At 43.5% G+C, this 27,168-nt stretch overlaps 1 protein-coding gene across 2 annotated transcripts in view; it reads right to left on the bottom strand.

The window, feature by feature from the left end:
* Window positions 1–27,168, bottom strand: part of LOC120689646 (midasin-like) — a 40,286-nt gene that overhangs the window by 8,526 nt on the left and 4,592 nt on the right. For both annotated transcript variants that reach the window (XM_039972005.1, XM_039972006.1), the window contains exons 3-42: window positions 26,768–27,039; window positions 26,508–26,678; window positions 26,270–26,418; window positions 25,410–25,519; window positions 25,206–25,325; window positions 24,985–25,063; window positions 24,595–24,717; window positions 24,427–24,526; window positions 24,258–24,354; window positions 22,267–22,398; window positions 22,137–22,193; window positions 21,879–22,055; window positions 21,494–21,619; window positions 19,283–21,058; window positions 18,521–18,588; window positions 18,249–18,444; window positions 18,048–18,152; window positions 17,659–17,964; window positions 13,947–16,181; window positions 12,323–13,852; window positions 12,065–12,251; window positions 11,866–11,931; window positions 11,309–11,388; window positions 10,999–11,229; window positions 10,374–10,509; window positions 10,205–10,290; window positions 10,043–10,116; window positions 9,699–9,840; window positions 9,537–9,626; window positions 9,080–9,206; window positions 8,473–8,627; window positions 8,287–8,394; window positions 2,116–2,268; window positions 1,805–1,984; window positions 1,275–1,469; window positions 1,069–1,170; window positions 757–984; window positions 554–676; window positions 200–281; window positions 1–128 (exon numbers count right to left, since the gene is read on the bottom strand). In XM_039972005.1, coding sequence (XP_039827939.1) covers window positions 1–128; window positions 200–281; window positions 554–676; window positions 757–984; window positions 1,069–1,170; window positions 1,275–1,469; window positions 1,805–1,984; window positions 2,116–2,268; window positions 8,287–8,394; window positions 8,473–8,627; window positions 9,080–9,206; window positions 9,537–9,626; window positions 9,699–9,840; window positions 10,043–10,116; window positions 10,205–10,290; window positions 10,374–10,509; window positions 10,999–11,229; window positions 11,309–11,388; window positions 11,866–11,931; window positions 12,065–12,251; window positions 12,323–13,852; window positions 13,947–16,181; window positions 17,659–17,964; window positions 18,048–18,152; window positions 18,249–18,444; window positions 18,521–18,588; window positions 19,283–21,058; window positions 21,494–21,619; window positions 21,879–22,055; window positions 22,137–22,193; window positions 22,267–22,398; window positions 24,258–24,354; window positions 24,427–24,526; window positions 24,595–24,717; window positions 24,985–25,063; window positions 25,206–25,325; window positions 25,410–25,519; window positions 26,270–26,418; window positions 26,508–26,678; window positions 26,768–27,039 — 10,602 coding nt within the window. The remainder of the gene's footprint in view (window positions 129–199; window positions 282–553; window positions 677–756; window positions 985–1,068; window positions 1,171–1,274; window positions 1,470–1,804; window positions 1,985–2,115; window positions 2,269–8,286; window positions 8,395–8,472; window positions 8,628–9,079; window positions 9,207–9,536; window positions 9,627–9,698; window positions 9,841–10,042; window positions 10,117–10,204; window positions 10,291–10,373; window positions 10,510–10,998; window positions 11,230–11,308; window positions 11,389–11,865; window positions 11,932–12,064; window positions 12,252–12,322; window positions 13,853–13,946; window positions 16,182–17,658; window positions 17,965–18,047; window positions 18,153–18,248; window positions 18,445–18,520; window positions 18,589–19,282; window positions 21,059–21,493; window positions 21,620–21,878; window positions 22,056–22,136; window positions 22,194–22,266; window positions 22,399–24,257; window positions 24,355–24,426; window positions 24,527–24,594; window positions 24,718–24,984; window positions 25,064–25,205; window positions 25,326–25,409; window positions 25,520–26,269; window positions 26,419–26,507; window positions 26,679–26,767; window positions 27,040–27,168) is intronic.

Genomic DNA, 27,168 nt, shown 5'->3' with positions numbered 1-27,168 from the left:
CTTGTAGGCGTTATAACCACTGCAGGCAACAGATGTTGCAGAAGTTTGTCGATATTCCAGACAAACACGAAATAGATGCTCAGGCATGAGCTTCTCATCAAGCACAGAACATGTTAATTCCGGCAGGTCTGGAAACATAATAACACAAAGTAAGCAAGCTATACAGACTGCCGTTTGAAATAGTAAGCCATAGTATTACCTTTCAGAATTCTAGTTCCCAGCTCATATGATTCTATAAAAGATTGAATTTTCTGAGCATCATTAATTGGGCGTTTGCTAGGCTGAAAGAAATACAAGAAGAAAATTGAGATTAGATAATAAATTGTACAGAAAAATACAGTTTACATAGTAGTCCCTCATTTATTCTCGCTATGTCTACTACATTCAAGATAATAAAAGTTGGAGAAGGCATTAATATGGATCATTATTCTCAATTTCTATTAAAATGCAAAAAAAAAGCATAAAATAGAATATCAGAAATGTGTTTTTTTGTTACATTACAACCAATGAATGAAGAAAAGGTGGCATTTCTCTGAGTTCATATTTATCATACCTTCTCAAAAAGATCTGGAGAACCAAACAATTGGTTATGTGTCATTACAATACATTTCAGAACAGACTCTGGTATGGCATCCCAGCTGTCTTCAACGACGCCATTATCCCCATTGATTCTCTCCTGAAATAAATATGACTTGCCTCAATATGCAAAGTGAAATAGGCATCCATAAATAAGAACTAGCATATATATGGGGATACCGTGATTTTCAAAAACTCCTCCTCTATTTTTTCTTCATTGTCTGGTACAATATTGTCTTCACTATCCATATCTGAAAGTAATGGCACATCTTCTTTAAAAATGTCTTCTATATTGATCGGCCGTGATTTGAACTTATAATACTGAGAATCATTATTTTCTTTAGCCTTCAAATGCGATTTCATGTCAATCCACATGCTTGTAAAATGATCAAAGGTGTCCTTCAAAACCTGGCAAGAGAAACTGGTAAGAGAACCCACCTGCTTTCCCTTTGAGGATTATAAATCATGAAGAGATGAATATAAAATACATACCAGAAAAGATGATGTATCCATGATAAGGGAACAACTGACACGATATGCTGTTCTTACTAGAAACATATGATGTATTGAAACTAGCATCTCAGAACGGGACTTCTGCAATTAGTACACAAAACTTGTCAAAAGTCAGCTCCAACGAATGCGTGCGACAATGAAGATGAATGAAATTGAATAATAAAGTAGAAATTTGATGCACTAACCACTTTGTCTCCCACTTTACAAGCATTCAACTGACTTGACACAGCAGCAAGCTTCTTCAATACATCAACATCACTAGAACAACTGTTTTGGGTTCTTAGTTTAACGCCAGCTGCATATTCAGTAAGATCTGTCATGTCAGTTACGACCCTTTCAGTTATTCCTGAGGGAAACTGCATAAAGTTACAAATTGTGCCCTGCAGCAAAAAAGATAAAAGAACCGTTAGCATCATAAAATCAATCAGTGTCATTAGCCAAGGGCCATTGTGTTGCTTCTTTACAAGGGACTGAATGCCCTCTAAATGTTCTAAAAACATCTACATCAATGTGGTAAGTATAGCATCGACATCAATGCATCAGCAGCTATCATTTGCTAAAATAAATTGTATTTGTAAAAGGACAGCATCAATATCACCAGCTATTGTTTAACCATAGGTAGTGTAAAGCTAATCATATATTTAGATACATTGTTGATGGAAATACGTGGAAGAACCATATATAGTTCAACTTTTAGCTGCAAAACTATACATACCAGAACTATTTCAATACCATCTTCCTTAATCTTCTCCAAAAACTCTCTCTGAAGAGATGCAGATAGAGCCAATGCTAAGCCAAGCTTCATTTCATATACAGCAACTTGAATTGGTTGAATCAAATCAGTATACTCCCCATACTCTTCCGTCAGCCTCTTGATAAAGTTCATGGATGTTATCTGCAACAAGACAAAGGCAAAGTTAATCAATACTCCTACATCAGAAGCTACTGAACACCAAACGAAGAAAATGATATTAGGCGGATAGGCTCAAGCTAAAAGACATCAAAGTCAGTGCAAACATATCAAACCTGCCAATTGCAAACTCTGTCAACCTCTAGTTGCCCAACTCCATTGCAGTTCAGGTTTGCTAATAAATCCTTGCAATCGGACAGCCGGTTCTCAAACTCAGCGCACGCAGCAATGAGACTCTTGTGCTTAGATTGTTGTGGTCGAAATACAACCTGCAAAATGCCCACATGGTTAGGTACACCAGTTTTAAAATCCAGTTCATGCATGAACAAATTGCATCAGGCAGATGATCCCTCATATTGGATATACAGGTGAACCTCAACCATACAAACCTCAACGCGACTATGACCAGAGCAAGGGAAAATAAATTTAGAATGTCTATAACTAACAGCATTCACAAATGGAACCTAATATCTAGACACGACATTCACTAAAAAGTTGCATTGATGTTAGCACGGAAAACAGAAAATTAGACTTGTTCTGATCATGTCTAATGTCTTATGCCTAGAAAATAATAGTATACATCATTAAAGGAGTATAACCGATTACAAAAGAATTAACAACAAAAAGTTTGAAGCTTTTGTAGAATTCTGATGAGTGATGAAGTTACTGTTGGTGTATATGTGAGCCCATGTATAGAGACCCATCCAGAGGCCCATGTATAGGAACTATATATACCCACCATTCTAGGGTTTGGAGGAATACAAGCAATTATTCTCTCCAAGGCCCATGTACAGGAACTATATATACCCACCCTTCTAGGGTTTGGAGGAATACAAGCAATTATTCTCTCCAACATGATATCAATCGCCTAGGTTTGCCTCTCTCCCTCTCCAGCCGGCGCAGCCGCCGCCGTCATGGCAGGCCGGCCACCGGCGCCGCCTCCCCTCTCCTCCTTCCTCTCCTCTACTGCTGGATCCGCCGCGCCGGCCCCTAGCGCTGCGGGATCTACAGCTCCCCCACGCGCCTGGCCCGGGTCTGCTGCGACCTCTGCTCCTAGATCCGCCGCCGCGGCCATGCCCACGGTCGCGGGCGCGGGGGGAGCCGGCGCCGCGGCTCCTTCCCCTGCCGCGACACCGGGTGCAGCAGCCGCCGCGGGAGCAGCGCTGGGCCCCAGCCGCCTCCTCTGTCGCAGCCTTCGGGGCTCCGGCCACCGCTGCCCTGCCGCCCTGGCACGCCCCGGCCGCCGCGCTGGCCGTCATCGAGCTCGCGCCGGCCGCGGGCGCCGTGGCCGCCTCTGCCGTGGGTGCCGGCGCCTCCTCTGGCGCCGCCACGGGCCGATCCCCTCCCGGCGCACCTGGCGCCTGCCTGGCCGCGCGCCCCTCCCCTGTTCCGGCCGCCTGAGGCCGATCTCCCGCCGACCCTACGCCGAGCACTGCGGGTGCAACAGCCGCCGCGGGAGCAGCACTGGGGGCCACCGCTGTCTCCTCTGCCGCAGCCTTCGGGACTCCGGCCACCACTGCCCTGCCGCCCTGGCGCGCCCCGGCTGCCGCGCTGGCCATCATCGAGCACGCGCCGGCCGCGGGCGCCGTGGCCGCCTCTACCGCAGGCGCCGCCGGATCCGCCGCCGCCCGCCTCGCGGCCGCCCTCCGGGACCTCTTGGCCAAGCTCGCGCAGGCGCACGCCGCCCAGGCCGCCGTCGCTCCCGCCGCGCCCGCCGCGCAGACGCCTGTGGCTGCGCCCGAGGTGCCTCTGCCCGCGCCCGCGGCGCCCGTGCCTGCGTTCGGTATGCCCCCCGCGGACGCGCCGTTCGCCGCCGCCGACTTCCGTGGGCAGCCGATCGCCGCCGGAGCTGCTACGGCCGACGACGCTCTCGCCGCGGCCCTCCTCGCCGCCAAGTCCGAGGCTTCGGCGGCTCAGGAGCGAGCCCACGCAGCTGCCCTCGCTTGGGAGCGCGAACGCTCCGCGGCCGACGCTCTCACTCGTCGGGTCGTCGCAGAGAAGCCCTACTTGTCCCGCTCGTCGTCCCCTTCACCGAGCACGACACTTCGTTCTCCCACCAGGCTCCGCCCTCTGGATCTGGACCCCGGATCGACCCGCCCGACCCCCTCCTTGGTGCTCCTCTCACCGGCCAGACTGGGGGTGGGGGAGGCCGCGGGCGTCGTCGGCGGAGGGGACGTGGTGGTGGTGCTCGGGGCACTCGGGACCCGACTCCGGCTCCCACACCTGCTCCTGGCCATGGGGCGCTGAAGGTCCTGGCCCTGGAGGTACGCCCTGGCCATCCTTCAGCGCCCCATGGCCAAGGCGCATCCCGATGTGGCCGTTTCAGGGTAGGGGGGCTCGTCCTCAGCCCCAGTCGGCGGCCATACTCGTCGCTGCTGCTCCCGTGTTCGCGCCGTCCTGGACCCCGCCCACTCCACCCACCCAGCAGCCGACCTGACCTGGGGGGTGGGACCAGGCCGCACTGGCGCAGTCCTTCAGCGCCATGGGGCGGACGCCGCCGGTCAGCACCGAGTGGATCGCCGACTCGGGTGCCTCCTTCCACACCACCCCACATGCCGATATCCTCTCTTATGTCCGACCCCCACACCCCTCTTGTCCTTCTTCCATCATGGTTGGTGATGGGTCTTGCCTTCCTGACACCGCCGTGGGTTCTGCTCCTGACTCCTTTCGTCTTCCCAATGTCCTTGTTGCTCCGTAGATGGTTCATAACCTCCTTTCAATTCGTCAGTTTACAGCTGACAATTCTTGTTCAATCGAGTTTGATTCTTCTGGCCTCACTGTAAAGGATTCGGCCTCCCGGCGACCGCTACTCCGGTGTGACAACACGGGGCCCCTTTACACCCTTCGCCTTCCTTCTTCCGCTGCAACACTCTCGCCTTCTTCTTCGCCCTGGCCGTCTTGGTCTGCCGCTTTTGCCACGACGCTGTCTTCCACCACCTGGCACCGCCGTCTTGGTCACCCTGGCCGCGACGTTCTGGCTCAGCTCAGTCGTAGTGCCGATGTTCCTGGTACTAGGGCTCCTGCTGAGCCCCTCTGCCATGCGTGCCAGCTCAGTCGTCATGTTTGGCTCTCTTTTTCTTCTTCTTCGCATGCGACGCATGCATTTGATCTTGTTCACTGTGACCTATGGACCTCTCATGTACTTAGCCTTTCTAGCTATAAGTACTATCTGGTGGTGGTCGATGACTTCTCGCACTACTCTTGGACGTTTCCTTTGCGCGCCAAGTCTGAGACCTTCCTCACCCTCCTCCACTTCTTTGCCTGGGTGTCCACTCAGTTCGGCCTCACCGTTAAGGCCGTCCAGTGTGACAATGGGCGGGAGTTCGACAACTCCACCTCCCGTTCTTTCTTCTTCTCTTGGGGTGTTCAGCTGCGTATGTCTTGTCCGTATACCTCTCCTCAGAACGGCAAGACTGAGCGGATGACTCGCACGACGAACGACGTCGTGCGCACCCTTCTGATCCAGGCCTCTCTGCCCCCGCGCTTCTGGGCTGAGTGCCTCCACACCGCCACCTACTTGCTCAACCGTCTTCCGACCACTGCTTCTCCTGCTCCCACTCCACACCACGCTCTTTTCGGTACCCCTCCTCGCTACGACCACCTTCGGGTCTTATGGTGTGCGTGTTACCCTAACACCTCCGCCACTGCTCCTCACAAGCTGGCGCCCCACTTGACTCGTTGTGTGTTCCTTGGTTACTCCCCTGACCACAAGGGGTACCGATGCTTTGACCTCACCTCTCGCCGCGTCCTGATCTCCCGACACGTCGTCTTTGACGAGTCGGATTTCCCCTACTCCACCTCCTCCACACATTCTCCTGACCCCGAGCTGGAGTCTCTGTTTCCGACTGACCCTGTGGTTCAGCCACCTTTTCCTGTCTGTCTTTTCCCTGCAGGTTTTCCCGGTACATCGGCACCGTTCCCGGTGATCCCTGCTGCGCCAAGCACGGCCCCGGACCTCCGATCGTGCCGCGCGAGGACCCGGTGTCTCCTGCTGCGCTACGCGCGGCCCCGGTGTCTCCCGCTGCGCCACGCGCGGCCCCGGTGACTTCCCCTGCACCTGCGCGGTACGCTCAGCCAGTGCAGGTGTACCGGTGCCGTTCGGCGCCGACACCGGCGCCGCCGCGGTACGTTGAGCAGGTGCAGGTGTACCGGCGTCGTTCGGGGCCGACACCGGCGCCGCCTCCTGCTCCGGAGGCTCCTGCGACGCCTCCACCAGAGCCGTCGCCGCCGCCGCCTCCACCGGCTCCCTCCCGAGCCGAGCCGGCAGTGTACCACCCGCCCGTCATCCATCGGGATATCCTCGGCATATCCATCCCATGGTGACTCGGCGGATGGCGTCTCCGGCCGCGACTCTCTCTGCCACCGAGGGGGAGCCGCGGGTCTCTCCGGTACCCTCCTCTGTCCGCGACGCCTTGGCGGATCCTCACTGGCGTCGCGCGATGGAAGAGGAGTACGCGGCTCTTCTTGCCAACCAGACGTGGGACCTCGTGCCGCGTCCGTCTGGTTGCAATGTGGTGACTGGCAAGTGGATCTGGACGCATAAACGTCGGGCTGATGGCACACTGGAGCGCTACAAGGCTCGCTGGGTTCTCCGGGGGTTCACTCAGCGACCTGGTGTGGACTATGATGAGACCTTTAGCCCAGTGGTGAAGCCCGCTACTGTGCGCACGGTCCTCTCGCGCTCCTGGCCTGTGCACCAGCTGGACGTGAAGAATGTGTTTCTTCACGGCACTCTGTCAGAGACTGTCTACTGCTCTCAGTCAGCGGGATTTGTGGACTCGAGTCGTCCGGACATGGTCTGCCGACTCAACAAGTCTCTCTATGGTCTGAAGCAGGCTCCTAGAGCTTGGTACTCTCGGTTCGCCACGTTCTTGCTGACATTGGGGTTCACCGAGGCCAAGTCTGACACGTCTCTCTTCATCTACCGCCGTGGGGACGAGACTGCATATCTGCTGCTCTATGTCGATGACATTGTGCTCACAGCCTCCAGTCAGCAGTTGCTTCAGAGTGTCATTCCTCTCTGCAGCAGGAGTTTGCTATGAAAGATCTGGGTCAGCTCCACCACTTCTTGGGCGTCACTGTTGGGCCTCGCTCGTTTGGTCTTCTCCTTCACCAGCGGCAGTACGCACTCAATATTCTGGAGCGGGCTGGGATGACTGATTGCAAGCCCTGCTCCACTCCTGTCGACACTCAGGCGAAACTGTCTGCTGATCTGGGTGATCCGGTGGCTGATCCTACTGCCTACCGTTGTCAGGCTGGCGCTTTGCAGTACCTTACCTTCACCAAGCCAGGACCTCACCTACGCTGTTCAGCAGGTCTGTCTCCATATGCATGATTCCCGGGAGTCACACCTTGCTGCGCTGAAGCGTCTCCTCCGCTACGTCCGTGGCACTGTGGACCTCGGCCTGGTGCTTCACCGCTCGTCCTTTGTTGAGCTGGTGGTCTACACCGACGCTGACTGGGCTGGCTGCCCGGACACTCGTCGCTCCACTTCCGGCTACGCTGTCTTCCTGGGCGGCAACCTGGTCTCCTGGTCGTCCAAGCGGCAACCGGTTGTCTCCTGCTCTAGTGTTGAGGCGGAGTACCGGGATATCGCTAACAGCGTGGCGGAGGCGTCCTAGCTACGACAGCTCTTGGCGGAGCTACACAGCCCGCTCGCCAAGAGCTCGCTCGTCTACTGCGACAACGTCAGCGCCGTGTATCTCTCCACCAACCCCGTCCAGCATCAGCGGAGGAAGCATGTGGAGATCGACCTACACTTCGTGCGCGACAACACTTCGTGCGCGACAGGGTCGCCATCGGCGATGTTCGGGTACTCCATGTCCCGACTACCTCTCAGTTTGCTGACATCTTTACCAAGGGATTGCCCTCCTCGACCTTCTCGGAGTTTCGCTCCAGCCTCAACGTATCCGGTGGCTAGTTGTGGCTGCGGGGGGTATTTGCCCTTTGTACTCTATTTGTACTCTCTTCTTGTCCAGTCTTGAACACCGCTGCGCCGGTAGTTCAGACTGCGGCGGGGTGTTGGCTTTCTTGTTGTTGTCAGTCTTGAACACCGCTGCGCCGGTAGTTCAGACTGCCGGGGGGGTGTTGGTGTATATGTGAGCCCATGTATAGAGGCCCATGTATAGGAACTATATATACACACTCTTCTAGGGTTTGGAGGAATACAAGCAATTATTCTCTGCAACAGTTACAATTTAAATAATGCAAATGCAAAGAAGTAAAATTAAAACCTAGAAACGAATAGTAGTAAAAGGTAAATGGATGATAAACAATTATAATAGGACCTTTGCTCGAATGCTTTTCTCTTCAGTTTCCAGATCTTGCAATAACTTATAATCGTGACCATGTTCAGGGGAGCTAGAGCCAGCCAATTCCTCACAATCATGACGAACCTGCAACAAAATAGCTTGCATTAATTCGCCAGTCGCCTTCTCTTTCTTGAGAGAAAAAGAAAATCATAGATGTTTTACCTTCCCCTCAAGCTTCACAAGAGAAATTTTTTCAAGGATATGTGAATGGATGTATGCAGATTCAAATGCAGGATCTGGACTGTATGAAGTCAACAATAACCGGAAGCGCATCATTCCAATACGCATCCAGGCAGCCCCAGTATGCAATAAAGAGTCTACATGAAGCAAAAGTATAAATCAAGTGAGATGCACAAACTAAAACAACAAATAAAGTGAAAGCAAAACAAATATAATAAGATAGGCCCTTCTGCATGGTGAGGAAAAAACAAGTACACAGTAGATGTAGGTCGCATTAATCATTCAGGATATCCCGCAGCTTATTCTACCACTTCAAAACTAAAACCATTAACCATATCAATAAATGAATGGCATCTACGTCAGCATAGTAACACAGCGAACATCCAACATAACCATATACCACCAAGGCAATAAAGTTACTTTAAATGGCAAATCAATCTTTCGTGGAGTGGAAATAAAATGGAATACCACAGAATACAACATGAGTAGGATGAATAGCAGAATAAGAACATATAATCATATATTATACAAACAACATTAGGTACTTTAAATGGCAATCAATCATGTGAAGTCTAGAAAAAAAGAATACCATGGGAGTGTGATGAATACAGATCCATAAGCAATGACTCTACGAGTTCATCAGATCCTGCAAGTGAAGCCAACACTCCATGACTAGAAGATGATAACAGAGCACAAGTTGTGCCAAGATCTTCTTTCTGCAACAAAGAAGTGTGTGTCAAGAAAAATGCAAAGCACCAGCAAATATAGCCCACATTCATACACTGAATAAAGTCAACCCGATTACTCCAAAGGATACAATAATACCAAAGCCTACTGTTGTTTCAGCATAGCAGGTCAAAAGCCCAGATAAAGGAGGGGCTCCTATTCTGAAAGGGGGAGGGTTGTGATAGGCTTGATGACCAGGTTTTAAAGAAAACACCAGCAATTCATACAGAGATTTTCCAACACAAGAACTACTCCAAAGCGTGCTTAATATATTACGAGAATAGCTAAAAGTAATCACAGTAGAAGGATGATGGACAAACCTCTATATAATTTTTTGTTCGGTGGAAGAGGACGGCCTCTAAGTGGTGGAAATCCTCCTCCTTGAAATGATTCTTGTGGACAAATATAATCTGCGAAGTTTACAAGAATAGACAATTCAAGAGGGTGCTACAATGCAAAAATAATGCTAAATTGACTATTACCTGCTTGAAGAGAGAATCAGCAACAGAGTGGAGACTAGCAACAATGTTTCCCACACATGAGACACCTTCCCAGAGGTTTCCAGATAAAATTCTAAGCATTAAACAATTCTTGCGGTAATCCACCACACGTAAATCCTTTTGTCTGTAGAGACAGGTAGAAGTTTGTGTTATTGCCTCACCCAACATCAGGTTAACATTCGAGGAGATGCTCATAAACACGAAGCAGAGCAAACGCTCTATTTGAGAGCCATTGAAACAAACTTAAAAAGGATGCTTCCAATCATGTGTATTCAACAAAAAAGAGAAGGGGGTAGGGGAGGAGCAAAAAGTTTCAACAGGCATACATAATAGTACCAATGGCATCTATTTTTGTCAAGTGTGCCAGGTCACAGGTTTCATCTTGTGTGACGGAGAGACTCTGAAAATGACACAAATCATATAAGAAAAGAATCATGGTTGTCATAATACAAATACAAATCTGCAGTTTATGACTTAGCGCAAGAGACCTTTGGGCTTCCTGAGCAATAAGTCCACAAAGATGAGTGGTAGTTGTACCACATTTCAAGAATAGAATTGGCAATTTCTATATGCACTGCATAACATCAAGTTTCAAGTTGTAAGCTACAATACAAAATGAGATGAGCTCTCACAAAAATATAAAGGTCACTTTTCTACCATTATCAACAGTAGCCCAGGCATCATGAATCCACCAAATCATCTGATGTTGAGTATACTCCAGCGGAGATCTTGAAGATGACCCCAGTGAGAAATTCTTAGCATAATTCAGCAGGTACTCAGAATTCGCAATGATCTGTATTGTGATAGAAAAATTCAATCAATCCAAAAGATAGTAGTGTCTAATTTTTTGTGATTGTTTCAAAATAACAACCATGCATTTAATATCACCCACAATAGAAATAATCACTTATCCGATTCTTCCTGAGATACTAACATGATGAATATCCTGCTTATTCAGAATATCAAGTTTAGGCCAACATTTGCTCTGCTTATATAAATCACAAGCCTAATGGTTGTTCATCTTCTAAATTTCCCAGGGTTAATAACACTGGACACATTTCCCACCTAGTTTTTTTTTTGAACAGATTCCCACCTAGTTTTCATGGCTCCTTAACTCAGGTGCAAGAAAAGGTAGACCTTATAAAAAAACGAACACATTAAACAATGTATGCCACTTGTATGTTATAGTTTAATACTCAAAATAGTCAGGCCTTGTAGAAAAATATGGACAACAAATGAATAAAACAAGATTCAGAAACCAAGATAATAATAAGAGACAGACCTTGTGAGCTTCAGAAGGATCTTTTTGTGCACACTTGGATAACCGTTTAAGTAATAGAGCATCCAAGTTTATGCTCTTCAAGTTGAGCAAAGGAAGACTCTCTAACCAGGCAGTGAAACCATAAATAGTACATAGAATGTCAGAGGACACTGAGCAACAGGATTTTACTTCAGATACTGAAGTTTCGGAAGATAACTTGCTCCTCTCAAATTCAACCTTCCTACGAAGCCTCTACATGAAGAAAAAAAACAATAAAACTGTTAAGATGATAGGAGAAATTGTCATAAAAAATACACAGGTCCAAGAAAACCTGGTGAACGTCATCCAATCGGTCAACAATAGTTGACACATCTTCCTCAGTTTTAGTTGCAACAATAGCCATAGAGAGACCTTGACAGAAAAAAACAAAATCAGAAAGAAAAGTTGGGAGTTATTTTTAAAATATTCCTGAAAAATAATTACCATCAAACAGATTAGGTCAAAGATACTCCCTCCGTCCCAAAAAACAAGTCATTCTATGATTCAAAAAACAAGTCATTCTATGATTCAAAACAAGCCATTTTACCCTATTTAGAAAGTACATGTGCATATAAATTCAATTTACTGCCAAATATGGGTAATAAATAGGGGCAAACATGGTCATTTTACCTTCTTATTAATCAGTCCTAGAATTTCTAGAATGACTTGTATTTTGGGACCGAGGGAGTATTTAGAAAGGACACCAAACATGAAAATGTGTTCCGATGTAACAAATATAACCCCCTCCCAAAAGAAAAATTAGGCATCCTTGGAATAGAAATATCAATTGGCATCGTTTACACAATATCTGGTACAGTTGCAAGAAAGAAATCGCATAGATATGAGCACCTTCCATTGCAAGGACTCTAAGATCCTGATTGGCTGACAGCATTGCATCAGTCAACTGCTGTTTATCTGCAAGCAACAGATGGCAATACATTCTAGATTATGTATCTCAACAACAACAACAACAACATAGCCTTAGATTATGTATCTCAGGCATAGATATTTATTAAGGAGCAATCAAAATGCATGCTAAAAAAAATACCATCGAGGTGTATATTCAAAAGATTCTTCTTTGGCCACACAGCTGCAGAGAAGGCCACAATTGATTGAATTTTGTCAAATACCATGCTAGATGATGGCACAAGAGGATGGCCACCATTGATCCACAAAGTTGGTTTTCCATATTGAAAGTTGAAATCATGGAGATTCTTGAGATTCATACTTTCAAGCTGTACGAGTATGATGTCATTTTGCAATCGCTCGGTAGTATCAAAAATGAAAGAAAAGGATGATAACTTACCAAAAAGACGCTGACCTCTACAGGGAACTTTACTTGCAACTTCAGTATTTCTTTCCTTAAAAGATTCCAAACTACTGGTAGCCCCTCAAACTGAGATGAAATCATCATCTTCCATATCGACCTGTGATAATCAAGAATGCGAGAGTATATGTGCAGCACCTCCTGAGATTTCACAATCATCTTAAGTAACTCGCCCTCTAAGCATCTGAGGGACTCCAATGCTGGTAAAAAAGTAGATTTTAGCCCAGCAAGATCAGGAAATTTTGTCTCAAATTGCCATTGCTGCAACGTAAGGCGCAGCAACCTCAACCCATTAAAAGAATTGCAAAGCCGGTCCTGGTAATCTTTAAGAGCTTCACAACCCGCCATATCTAGCAACTTCTTCGAAAGCAATGGAATAGGTTGAGTGACAGTATTACTCTTGTGATACCCAACTATTACCCTGTAACATTCTAGGATGCTATGCCAAATAGGATGCTCACTTTCTTGCTTGAGAATGTAGGCATAGTGCTCAAAGAAGTTGCAATAAGGCTGGACCAGGTGATGATACCATTCAAACCATTTGGCATACAGTTCATGATCATTTTCAGTTGATTGCTCCATTACCCAGTTTGCAGCAAAGAAAAGCATCTGATCAGCTAAATCTGAATCAAATGCCCCAGTTACATGAGTTTTGACACTCTGACAAGAAACTGCAGGGAACTGCAATTCCCGTAACCTTGTAGTAGGAATAATAGATGGGTGCATGTTACTAACAGGGACCTCTTTAAAATTGCTGATCTGATATGCAGCGTAGTGAGCACTCAAGGACTGTAAATACATACAATTTCTCTTGACACAAGTTTCTTTCGAATACCAGATGAAGTCCCTTAGTTTTTGCTCAGTAGGCCAACCACCAGGCAACATCAATGAAAATCCAGAATTCAAACTTGTAGAATAACCATCAAAATCTGTCAAAAACTTGAATTTTCTCTCATCCACAATTTCAGATCCATCAAATTCAGTCAAAAACATAAGTTTTCCCTCCTCAACAATTTTAGATCCATTAACTTCACCCAAAGATGGCAGATACGTGTGTTCCCAACTCAAATGCAGGCTCCAAAGGAACTGATTTCCTTTAATAATAAGTTGTTGAAACAATTGTACCCATCGTGTGATCTCAAGAAGGGTAATATTTATACCAACACGTAAACCTTCAGCTTTTGCATACATATGTGCTTTACACATTGATGATATCAGTTCCATTCTTGGTATTCCAGAAGAAATTAAAAACCTTATCACATCCTTCTTTTCACTATTCCCAGGCGCACTGCTGCATCCCTTCGAATCCCAACTTTGGTCCATCAGAAAGATCTCAACTCCTCTGTTTCGCATGGCTCTTGAAACTTCACCATAGTTTGCATTGACTGTCAAAAACATTCGGAACTTAGGGTGGGCCTTGATAACAACAGGATTACCATCAACAAGACCACATTCATTAACCACAATGGACCTTTCTTGCTCAACCAAAGAGTTTATCCTATCAAGTACCTAAAAGAACAAATAAGATACAAATAAGATAGTAAAATTAGCAAAAGAAAAAAGCAGGCCTGAAGGCAAATTATGTGAGAAGCAGAGAGCATACAGTAGGATTACAGAAATTTGCATTGTCCAAAACAATCCATTCACCAGATTCAATGGCCCTGATCAAATCTCCGGCAACCCATTCAAATTTAACTGGTTGGTGTGCAGTTCCATTCTGTTGCAAGTTGTAGATGGATTTCAGTGTTTTACACAGAACGTCCTTAGTCAATGATATAGGCAAGTCGAACATTTCCAGATCACATTTCATCTGCTCGACAATTTCAGCAACCAAACTTAATGATGGTAAAGACGCATTCCCCCTCATTTCAATAAATGTTGATGTACGAACTGAAGAGTACCTTTTTTCAGCCACAAATTCAAACCATTTTGCAAACAAATCCTTCCTTTCCACAACAAGATTCTTCCAGTTTAAATCCATACTCAAGCTGAAATATACATCAATATAATGCTCAACCTGTGATAAAACTGCTTTGTAGTGCCTAAAGAAGTTATACTGCTCAAAGCATCCAAGCAATTCTGACACATCAGTTGCAGAAGACAGATTCAACTCATTTAACGTATTTCCAGACAACTGAGCCAGCAAGCGGATTAATGATGTTTTCCCAGATGAATTTTGTCCAATAAGAATGCACAACCAGCCTTGATGGATGCAGTGCATTGCAGCTTCAAGGCTATTAAGGATACCAGGAAATATGTTAAGTTGATTATTTTGCATTTTATATGATTGGAAGTTATTTCTTCTAATTGAGGCATTGCCAACAGTCAAGCAATGTGGATTGACATATAGCATTTTTGATTGGTGAATGCTTGGCTTTTTCTCAAAGATCTCTTCAAAAAGCTCAACAACTTTGTGGCGATCATCTACTGTTCGCATTCGTTGCAGATAAACAGTATTTAGAAAGCAGTCATCCTTCAAAGTATCTGGACAACCTGCTACTATCTCACATGACCTGATAATATCACGAAGATTGAATTCCCAAGGAGAACCTTGTTGGCCATACGACCTATGTACCATCGTATCCATGTGCAGTCTGTTATTAAAGCGAATAAGATTTCGGAGGAAACTTTCAGATATTAATGGAAGGTATCGTGATTTACAAATGAACAAATAATCTTCCTCCGATAACTCATCAACATAAACTTTGGTAAACCGGTTCAGAAAGGACTTGGGAAGGCCTTTCCTGCCGCCACCTTGCGATGAAGGATTCTGGCATGCAAAGATACGAAAGGACGGTGGGCACTTATAGGTTCGACCAAGCTCAGGTATAAAAACCTCAGCACGGTGGTCTAAAATGGCATTGAGACCCTCTAGGACGGATTGTGGGGCGAGATTGAGCTCATCCAACAGAACCCAGCTTCCATTCTTTAAAGCCTGAAGAAGAATACCATCAGACCAGGAAAATTCCATTCCATTCCCCCCTTCAGCTGGCAGGTCTGAACCTAAAAGATCCATCATGTCTGTCTGCTCAGATAGATTTATCCGCACAACATCATGACCTGAAAGTCCAGCTAGTGCAACAATTAAGCTTGTCTTTCCAACTCCAGGGCTACCTTCCAGAAGAAGAGGTTTAGGTAATTGCATACCACGTAAAACTCGGAAAACATTCTTACTGGTGGTGGGCGCCATAATTTCAAAGCCTTGTTGCTTACAAGCAAACTGACCATTAGGAATATAAAATGGTGAAATGCCGAAATGACCTTCCAAATAATCATGATCTGTATCTGCTCTTCTCATATTGTCACCCCAGCCATAATTGTTTAGATCATTTAGGTACGAGTCTACAGCCTTCCCCTCAACCTTCTGTAGCTCTTCCAGGAGGAAAGACAAGCAAGTACTTCTCATGTCAGCAGCCTCAGATTTAGAAACATTCACACCTAATGAAAGCCCATCAAGTAAAATAAGAAACAGGCCATGTATCAACGCTTGTTGCGGCCCAAGATTTTGCTCGGTCACATTTATAAATGAAATCCAGGACAGCAGGTCCCGTATAGTGAGTGTTCTTCCCATGTCCAATTGGTTGAACCACTTCCAGAAGTTAACAATGCAATCTCCAAAGCAAGATAGCTCAGCTTTGGTGAACTTCGCTAAAGTAATGTTCTTAAGTTCATCAACATCAGTAACAGCAGGAACCCACAACTCGGTGAATCGATTTCTCAAAGCAGGAGATAGCTCTTTCTTTCCATAGTCACCACCTGGGTTCATTGTTGCAAGGATGAAGAAGTTTGGATGTGCTGAAATCTTCTCTAGCTCTGAACCACCTTTCTCGGCCAGTGACTACGGCAATAGAAGACATGCATTTAATAAACTGAAGTTTAAAAAAATCAAAATGAAACTATTCAACAAAATCTTCTGAATAAACATGAATTGCATCAGATTAAGTGTAAGCATAATGGGATGAAAAAAATGTACACTAATTCGGAAGGACGCAACTAAAATCTGACAAGTTAAGCATTTACCATCAACAGGTCATATTTGCAAGCAATATTCCTTTGCATATTGGAAGTTGTAACTATGTACAAAACAAGGATGCATTTCTGCATGCTTTTACTTTTCTAAAGCGCATTTATCTAACTAATATTTAGATAAATGCACTTTAGAAAAGTCATGCATCTAAGCCCAATTCTATCAGCTGCGCATGCACACAGTTTGTCACAGCAATGGCAAACTGGACCAAACACCCCTTATAAGTCATGCATCTAAGACCAATTCTATCAGCTGCGCACGACGCACGCACACAATTTATGTCTAAATTGAAGTATAAAGTATGTCCCCAATGTTATGAATAGCACTTGTATTCATCATGAGGGCTCTAGGCCCGAATATATACATGTACAGGTATTAGGAAATATGCACAAAACCCCTTATACAATGGGGAAAATACAAGATATACATATACATCTAACACCCAAAAGTAGGTAAAGTCCCAATTTTCTCTATTTGCCTATTTGGCACCAACCACAGTTGTACCACCACCTGTAGTTGGATCAATCACGCCCCAAAAATTGCAGTTCTGCTCCTGTTTGTGTGACCTTATTATTCTCGTGTTAATAAATAGTAAAGCATTATTTGAACGTTTTCATATAGAAGGGAGCTTTTCCTGCACGAGGTTCTGGTCTCAACCATCTAAACTGCAGTAATATAAGCAGAACAGCAGGTTAAGGATCTCGCCCCAAATTCCCTATGGATGTGCCTTCCAACATTTTCACATAAATAAATGTACCCTTATTATAATTCACTATGCATTTATTCTGACTGATGCAGTCTGGGGTATCTTTGTCTTAATCTTAATAAACTCTTAATAATAATAAAAGGAAAATGAGGTGTACTTCTATACAACAACATGCATGACATTAAGAAGGACAAAGGGTTTGTCAACGAGACGCCAATCTGCAAGATGTAGAATTTAATGCTAATACCAAACGAGGTTTAAAGGCTTGAGCAGGGAGAACATAACTAAACTATGGCAATTCTGACATCTATGTAATGCGCCCCCATTTGAGGGTAATCTATATGAGCCGGTTTAGAGCAGGAAAGTACAAGGAAACAATATAGCAGCACTCGGCAACAAGATCCAAATATAGCCGAACAGGGAACCACCACAGTAAGGGTTTACCCGACTATTTCCCCTCAAAAAATAAACAGACAGGTTAGATTAAGTCTAGGTCTTTTCTGGACAAGATACAATACTGGTGTTACTGATGTTCCTGTACTCGGTATTCAAACATAAGTGGCTAATGAAAAAAGAGCGTACCAATTTTCTTTCAGGTTCTAGAACACTGTTCAGGCGTTCAAGCACACTGTCATCAGCTAAAGAAATTTCATCAATAAGGAAAAGGTCGCCATTCTTCATTGCTTGAACAAGAGGCCCATCCTGCCAAACAAAAATTGCCTGCCACCTCTTTCTAAGATGCATCAGATCCAACTTAATTTGCTCAATAGTGTCAAGATCTTGAGCTGACACCTCCGGGAACAGATCTTTTTCCTTTTTATATCTGTTCAGTATTTCATTCAGATGACTCATGACACTATCAGCTCCAGATATGTCAGTTTCAAGTGGCTGTAAATCATAGAATAATTAGCAAGGCCACTTTGAGATATCTATACATAAGCTATGCCCCAAGCCAAAACCAGAGAACATACCATATCCCCTGCGACGTAAACAAATAATTTCATCTGTTTGATTTTTGCAACAAGATCTTTGAACTCAAGTGCTATTCTTGACCTATCACGTATAGGACAAAATCCCTGTAGGTAACAGCATATTAGTGCCACATCTTTAAACAGCAGAAAGTAAACTATCAAAACAGAATACACAGACAAAATTTAGAGACAGCAACGAACCCCAATGAAGTCTGATGTTTCAGTATACTGATGGCAGTTCAATATGTGTAACCTCGATCCAAGAACTGCACTTAGGACCTGGCAAACAGTTGTTTTCCCACCACCAGTCTCACCAACAAGGAGGACAGGTTCACACATTCTGTAGCAACGCTCAATAAGGAAGTATAGCCTCCACATACTTTTTGTCCAAGTGATACTGCAATAAATTTTAGAAATATATTTGTATCAGAACCGGACAAGCACATTGTATCCAAAAGTGTACAGGAACTCACTTTCCAAAGCGTTCTTGTACTCTCAGTCTGATAGCATCAAGAGATAAGTTATCTTCACGGGTGACTTCCTGCAAAGACAAAGAATCCAGCACTTAAGTTACATTTTCCCTTTCTGAGCAAATTTTTCACCAATTTCCATTAATTAATGCCACAAAAGCCATAGTTCAAATGATGTGGCATTATTATAGTATCAGGATTCCAAATGTGTCGTGACACACAAGAACCTCAACCCTAAGGTTATCATCTCATCATGGACAATACTGATCATGGATAAAATGACTCAGGTGCGTTCAAGAAAATAAAATCATACAGTCAGGGTATTGCACAGGAAAACAGTACAAAATTGTCAAACTGCAGAGCTGAATAGAAGCCATAATTTAAAAAACTACAGAAGTAAGTAACTACCTTCCAATTTACTACAACCATTCTATTTTACTCATTTAGGACATGTGCCAATTGCATCTTTGACCATTGCCTTTTCTAAGCTAGATATAATCATCTGGAAGAATTTTACATGACAAATCTACTGATATCATTTTCATGTGACAAAACTTATGCATATCATTAGTAATATAAGCTTGTAAAGTTTGACTACACACATCACTGAACAACATATATTTGAGGACAGAGGGAGCATATCCTTCCGTTCAATAAAATTATGATCAAGAATGTTCATTTTTGACTGATAAATTTTCATCCTGCATAGGCACAAAACATAACCATTAAATTACTAGGGAGATATCACAGAATGGTGAACATTACCGAGTTATATAGATCAGCTATGTTGAGTTTTACACGTAAGTGACGCTCCAAAGCTTCTTGAACAACAGTTTTCTCATTGTCATTCCTTAACCTCTCTGCCAGAAGTAAATAACCATCTTTTGCAAGATCTTCGTATGACTTCCCTTCAAATGTTCTGTACCGATTGGCCCAGCGAAATAGATCTCTAGGCGTAATGAAACCATGTTTGCCAGCAAACACTCTACTATTTTGTCTCTGTGATTGCAAATCCTTCATAACTTCAACCATTTTTTTGGCATAACTGGGAGCAATTCTACACCGCTGCTCCAAGATTGTGACTAGCTCGTCTTCTGGTATATCATCAACATGCACTTCGATGAAACGATTGCGGAATGCACGAGACAGCATTTTACGCCCTCCATAGAGCATAGGTGGATTTTGTGTAGCGAAAAGCATAAAATTAGGATGCGCAGGTATTGTCTCTTGCAGCTCTGGCACAAAGAGCTCCCTGTTGTCATCTAACAGCCGATTTAAAGCTTCCAGGACATCAGATGGTGCAAGATTTAGCTCATCCAACACAATCCAGTGCCCCTCACGCACAGCCTTCACCAAAGCACCCTCTTGGAACTGAAGCTTCCCTTGACTGTCAGTGACATAAGTACCCAGATATTCTTGAAGATCCGTATGCTCATGGTTGTTGATTCGGACAAATTCATGGCCAGTTTTTGCAGCAAGATACCTCACAAGGCTAGTTTTGCCACTTGATGTTGGCCCTTGTAGAAGAACAGGATACCTTTTAATATAAACAGCTCGGGCAAGGTTGATTATGTGCTCAGTGACACTGTTAGTTAAAACATAGCTCCGCAAAAATTCATCCGATTCACAAGTAGCTATCTGCACTGGCTTTTCAATGAAGTAGTCAGCAAAAGAAATGCTAGGTGGCATTTTCCCATCTAACAGAAGTGAAAGTAGTAATTTCTTAACGATTTTTGCACTAGGGGCATCCAACATTGTAAGAAAGAACATGCAGAAGGCATCATAAAGGGCTTTCCTGAAACCAAATCTTTTCTCTGCACTTTTTATGTAACCTAGCGCACGAGAGAGAGATCTCAGACTGAATTGAGGCTTCTGATTAGCTCCATCCTGCAGTCTCTCCTCAGATTCCTTTTTTACCGCTTTATAAAAACGAACAATACCATCTGTGATTCCATTCGCAGCATTCAAGCCATCCAGATATTTATTGATAAAAAGACGTAGATCATCATCATCCATAAGATCATCAACAAAGTACTCTGCAAAGCGGCTCCTAAAAGTGTATGGTAGGTCTCTTTTTCCAGCGTCAGTTGCTGGATTCATGCAGGCAAATATCCGGAAGCAAGGATGACGCTCAACATAATCAATATCACCTCTTTCAGCCAGGCAAAGTGTCCCCTTCTCTCCATCCAGTACAGCACCAATTCTTTGAAGTGTCTCTGGAGGTGCAAGGTTGACCTCATCTAGCAAAATCCAATGGCCATTCCTTAAAGCTGAAACAAAAGCACCCTCCATAAACTGAAATGACATGCCAGTTGAACCGATTTGTCGGCAAGCCACATTCAACCTGGAAGAAAAGGTGTCCCAATCAGAAACAACCTGAGCTGGCAAAGCCCTTTTTCTCTTTGAACCACTCGAAGGCTTAGAAATCCCTTCAATTAGCTTCTGGGCCTTCTCAACACATTTTGTCAAAGTGTGCAATAGTTTTTTCCAATTCTTTTCCATTACACACACATCACAATGGCGTAGAATAGCTTCATTATCCTGAATAAGTGAATGATTTGGTCAATAAATATCAAGAGAGAAGGGATTTTTTTCTGTATTAATTTTTGTAGCTAAGATTAGACTAATCAGATAAATGAGTTCATCTAACACCGAAATCCAATTTTTATTACACTTCATTCTCAAGCCCTTTCCAGACAGCAGGTATGGAGGGATACAGACTTACTATAAGCTAAATTAGTATTCCCCCTGCTTTTAAATATATGACATTTAGGACAAGCTAATTAGTTCCTTTTATGAACTAATTTGACTGTCCTAAATATTGTACAATAAAAATGGAGGGAGTAGCATTTTAAATTTAAGCATGCCAACTTTTTATCAACATTAGAGCATATAGGCCAACCCAAGAAGTTACTTCCAGATAAATGGTAATATAGGCCAAGGAAGATTTTGGTGTAGAACAAGCAATAGCAGCACCTTTGCAGGAAAACTTCGACAAAATAGATCCTTGAACTCTATGTAAAGAGGAAAGCATATTGACCGAGAATCTGTCGGCTTGAATCCCCCAAGGAGATCAGAAATATCACTTTGTTGGCTCAAGTTCTGAAATATAAAGAAAACTATCAGCTCAATATAAATATAAATGGTAAAAATTGTGAGATGAATACAAAAATGATTTGCATATTTGTCACTGCATATCCTGGACTTTCAGTGATTGCCACTCTGATTATGACAAACGTATAAAACTGTGGCACTTGCATCTGAAGAACGATCTATTTCTAGTGCCAACTGATAAGAATCAATTTTACAAGGCAAGTATGTAACTGTTCGAATAGAAGATTATGTTAATGATCAACCATACCACCACAGTCAGGGGTCGTTTAAGCCAGGCAGCAAGATTCTGAACAATAGTAGTCTTCCCAGTACCAGTTTCACCAACAAGAAGGACAGGCTCATTGAACTTTACTGAACATGCAACCCTCTCAAGAACTTCTAATGCACGCCGAATATCAGCAAAAGCCCCTTTCTGGATCAATGCCTACACATTCGAAACCAAGAGTTACCAAACAAATGAAAGCCTAAGAAAGATGTATGTATTAAGTAAATCATGATTATTTACTGGTTTGTCGCTGCACTGCAATGTAACTCTACCAACTTGCAATTCAGTATGCTGAGCCTGTAAATTAGAAGTCATTGACCATATGAATTGAATAAGACATCTTTTGAAGAACAAATGTTTGAAAACATGCCTGGATAATGGGCTTGTCAGTGCGTTGCACAGTTTCTCCTTGGTAAGGAACACCTAATATTCTAGCAATTTCTCCTGCTACATAGAACCTTTTCTCCGGAGATGACAAGAAGCCAGCAAAAATATCAACAGCCTGGATTAAAAGGAAAAGGAAAGAAAAAGAAAGAAAGGTGCATGAGATGCCAGGAAAACTGTGTTATTACATGTTTGTTTGCTAAAATCATAATAGCATCATGAAGCTTCTCACAAACCATTGCTCCACAAAGACAATAGTAAGAGAACTCACGTAGATTCTCCCATGTTTCAGAACACAGTTTATTAATATAGGTTTTAACATTTACAGGAAGATTTTGAATGGCAGTGACAGCAATGCGTACTTCAAATCCGACTATTCATATGCAAAATTATTAAAACAGTTCCTTATATTCAAATTTAGTTCCAACAATAAAAGTGGTCTTCATGATGTGTACAAAGTACTCCATAACCCAGCCTTGAAAATGAAGAGCTATAACAATGGCTTACTTCCCTAAGTGCTCTATTTTAAAAGCGGAATAACACCAATTTCGTGGAAGCAAGCTTTCAACTATTCGCATCATAGATGTGTTATTTGTATGCATCCTTTTAGAGCACGATCATATCATAACATATTATGACGAGATACTTTGATATCATATGGAGTGCTTTCCAATGTGTAAAGTCCGGAACGGAGCTGGAAAGCAATGACTTGTGGTAGAACGGCATTGATGAAGGAGAGTGTTGGAGGTAGAAGGGGAGTAAGAAGAGAGGGGCATCGAGATGGCTTAGTAGATTAGATCCGTAGGGTCAACGGCTGCAGCATACTCTCCCTCTCGTAGAGGCTATGAGCAGCTATTACACAGAAACTACAAAGAGAAAAATGGCTACTTCTGAAATAGGGCCGCTAATAGGTTAACTAACAATATCTGTAACATCCCCTAATATCAGGCCCTGTTTAGTTCGCAAAAATTTTTGGGTTTTGGAACTGTAGCACTTTCATTGTTATTTGGCAATTAATGTCCAATTATGGATTAATTAGGCTCAAAAAATTCATCTCATCATTTACAGCTAAACTGTGCAATTGGTTATTTTTTTCAACTGCATTTAATGCTCCATGCATGTGTCCAAAAATTCGATGTGACAGAGAATCTTGAAAATTTTTTATAACTAAACATGGCCTCAGTTGTTTGGATGTTTTAGATATTGGTATTGGAAACGGTCTCCAATACCAAGCGGTATTCAGCGTACTGCCTTACCTCCCCCCCCCCCCCCCAAAAAAAAAATCGGACCCATCCACCTCCATATTCATCGCCATTCGTCTTCCCTCTCCGCCTAGGCCGCGACACACCTGCGCCGCCCCGTCTTCCCCCTCGGCAGCGCCATCCCCGACGCCCCCTCCCCCCCCCCCCCCCCACCCCCCGACCTCCTCCGCGTCACCCACCGACCTCGTCCAACCGAATGCAGCGTTGTCACGGCCCTCCTCTGCACCCCTCCCTCCGCTGCAATCCCCTTGGCTCGGAACTCTGCAAGAGGGAAGAAGACTAGACCAATGGGATCCCGTTGGCCCGGAGCTCCACAAGGGGGAAGACAAGCCGGCAACAGCTTCCTGGAGGGTTATTGCGCATGGAGAGCGATTGAGAGAAGATCAAGATGGGTCGATTCCAATTTCATGGTATGCGGTTAATCGATATTTGCCTTCTAGTTGTTCCATCAATCAATTTCATCTAAATCCAAAGCTAGTCTGATTGGTATTCAATCCAATTCAATGCCAAGGCCTTAAATATCGACATCCAAACAGATCCTAAGAAAATTACAGGATAGTCATTCAACTAATTACATCCATGCTAACAAGCCATATGTATGCCTAATAGTAAACAGCAGCTACTAGCATTTTTTTTATTAATGTCATATACTGTAACCAATATAACGGGCTAAGTCCAATAGGTACTCCATTACAAGGAATAGAAAACAACATACCTCATGATAAATTAATTTGAAATAACTGGATGCAAATCCCAGATCCTCAAAATTGAGATCAACCCATAATATTCTTTTGCACCATTTGAGCATATCCCTACAATGTAAGATAATTAAGTATACATTATCATAGATTCTAGGCAATATGATGTAAGAATGATCTATGTACCTCAAAGAAAATCTGTGCAGAACACCATCAGATAAACCTCCAGCTATGTTGGGTCCACCAAACTCATGAGATCCCAGAGAGTTGACCTTTTCAAAGGTATCTACATCACAGACAATGGGTTAATCACACAACTACACAGCAGAAAAAAATATACAAGTTTATACCTACCAACGAGCTTGGAGGAAATGGGCTCCAAGCTTGGGTAGCACCCATTAATTATATTAACCATGTCGCTCCGATTAGGTTCTCCCATAATTACTTTTCTCCACAACGCACTAAACGCGAGTCTCCCTGTCAGATATAAGGGACAAATAAAGCACATGAATACATGCCACTATTTTGCACCTTAAAACAAGGGAAATTGCAAGAATAACAAATTATATAGCTGTTTATGTGGGATTAAAACTTGAATTAAAACTTGAATGGCCTGTTCTAATCATGATTGTTACTTATGCAATTTTTTGGTGCACAGTTACAAGCAGATAAATATTGTATTTTTGTAGCACGCAATACAGAAAGACTACAACATCACATACAATTAAGACCAAATGAACAGACCTTCCAGGGCATGAGAAACATCACTATTTGAAGTCGTGATGGTAGCAAATAAACGGAAGCTCTCAGCAACTTCCACAGCCTGCATTAGACATTCAATGACTAGTAAGAACCGCAAGTATAGTTGCAGCCATGAAAATTTACATAGGCATTTTCCAAATACAAATAGAACTAAACACAAAAAGCTTCATGTATTGTAAGAAATCAAAAGGCACATATCATACCTCTGCATGACCAACTGAAAAGGCACTCGAACCTTCCAGTAAAGGTAGTAAGATTGACTGCACATCACTGGGTGCCTTGTCTATGTCTTCAAACACAATCCAAAACCCTTTGACAATGGCCTACTCGTCATAAGATAAAAAGGGCATTAATATGTATAAAAAATACCTCCGACATGATTAGGAGAACACTACTCCGATACAGACCTGTGTAAGCGAACCAGGAGCCCATTTGAATTCACCAGGTTTCTCTGTGCAAACATAACTTCCTATTAAGGTCCTACCATCCATTTGCTCATCCATGTGAATAAAAAGTACTGCATCAAAGCTAGGGGTCAGCACATAGTGTAAATATATGCTTAGATGATTAACAGTCTGATCAAAGATGACTATGAATACGCATCGAAGATTAACAGGGATGAGAAAGTGGTTCCAAAAACTGTGACTATAAGCAATAAGCTTACAGTGGATAATGAAAGATGAAACTCAGTAAAATGAATTTTTGTGAAAAGCTGCAAACCATGGGCTAACTTGTTAAATGGCAGAATTTAGCAGAAACTTCACCCACAGGAAGACAAATATTGCGAGGGGGCTACTCGGAAGTGCACTACTTTAACAAGGTAACCATACCTAACTCAGAAGACTTCCATGTAGACAATTTAATATGAACTAACAGTGAGGTAACAATCCAGCCAACCTTTTTTTCTTCTGCTATAGGACCTACTGAAGCTGATGTCATCATCTAACAAACTCATATATTTTTTTTCTCTATTCACAAGTGCAACACTTGCAAATAAACAGTGTCTTCTGTACATGTACATACTAAAATCTGGCTGGACGTGCTCCTCTGGAAGATCATGTATGAGGCAAATTTAAGTTCAGAAACTAGTAAACAACAGTGTGCTACTGTGCTTCACCGCACAATCAAACAGAACAAAATGATATGCAACAGATCTTATTCTTATGAGGCCATATCCTTTAATGCATATAAATATGTGACCCTAAACCCCATCAGTTGGGTAACCTTCAGAGTAACTAGTTAAATCTTCATAAACATAGAAAGATACCTCGATTTCCACCTATCCGGGCCAGCTTATTAATGAGTGCAGTTTTCCCAGCACCAACAGGACCATAGAGAAGTACAGGCCACTTCTGGCTAACTGCCATCAAAGCTACCTCATAACTCTTTCTTAAAGTGGCAGTAAGCACAAATGGGCTAACAGAGAAAACAATCACAAGTAAGTGTACATTACGAATACAGATAGAATCATGAAAAACAGGGAAAATGAGGGGAATTGCTCACACCATTCATAAATCCCAGTGCTACGATCACTGCCTGTTGCAATATCTGTCCAATCTGACAAACAATCAGCCAAAGTAGTAAGGCCATCCACAGTACTTTTCGAATTCCCATCTTCGTTTTGAAGGTACAAAGAGGCTTTCTCTAAGGAAGTGTCAATGCAAAACTCTTTCCATCTAAAAGCATAACAAGTTATTATCAAAGTATTGTTGTGCTCTTCATACAAAAGAAACAACAGCAAAAGAAAGAGGAAGTAAGAAGAAACCTCAGGAAACATTTAAATGCTTCATCTGCCCCCAAACCAACACTTTCAATGGCCATATCACTTGCTTTCAGAACCACCATAAGAATTTGTATTGTGCACCATCTCAAGTCCGATCCAACACTATCAAGTGACTTGTCAACTAAACTATAATCAGCAGTACTATATACAAGGTCTAAAAAGCAAGACCAGTCCCATTGTTCACAAAATACTCTGGGCTCCAGTTGTAGAAACCGATATGATACTCGTGTGGCATCAAGAAACAAATGTAGTTCCTGATAATAATATAAATCACATCAACACAATGTAAAACAACAAATTTAATACTTCAACAGAGATTGTTCGATATGGCCACACAAAAGTGCAAGTCAAGATAATATAATCAAATGATGAGCAGGTAAAAA

This window comes from Panicum virgatum, chromosome 9N, assembly GCF_016808335.1.
Source record: "Panicum virgatum strain AP13 chromosome 9N, P.virgatum_v5, whole genome shotgun sequence".
NCBI lineage: Eukaryota > Viridiplantae > Streptophyta > Magnoliopsida > Poales > Poaceae > Panicum > Panicum virgatum.
This window is presented reverse-complemented; position numbering and strand designations above follow the sequence as displayed.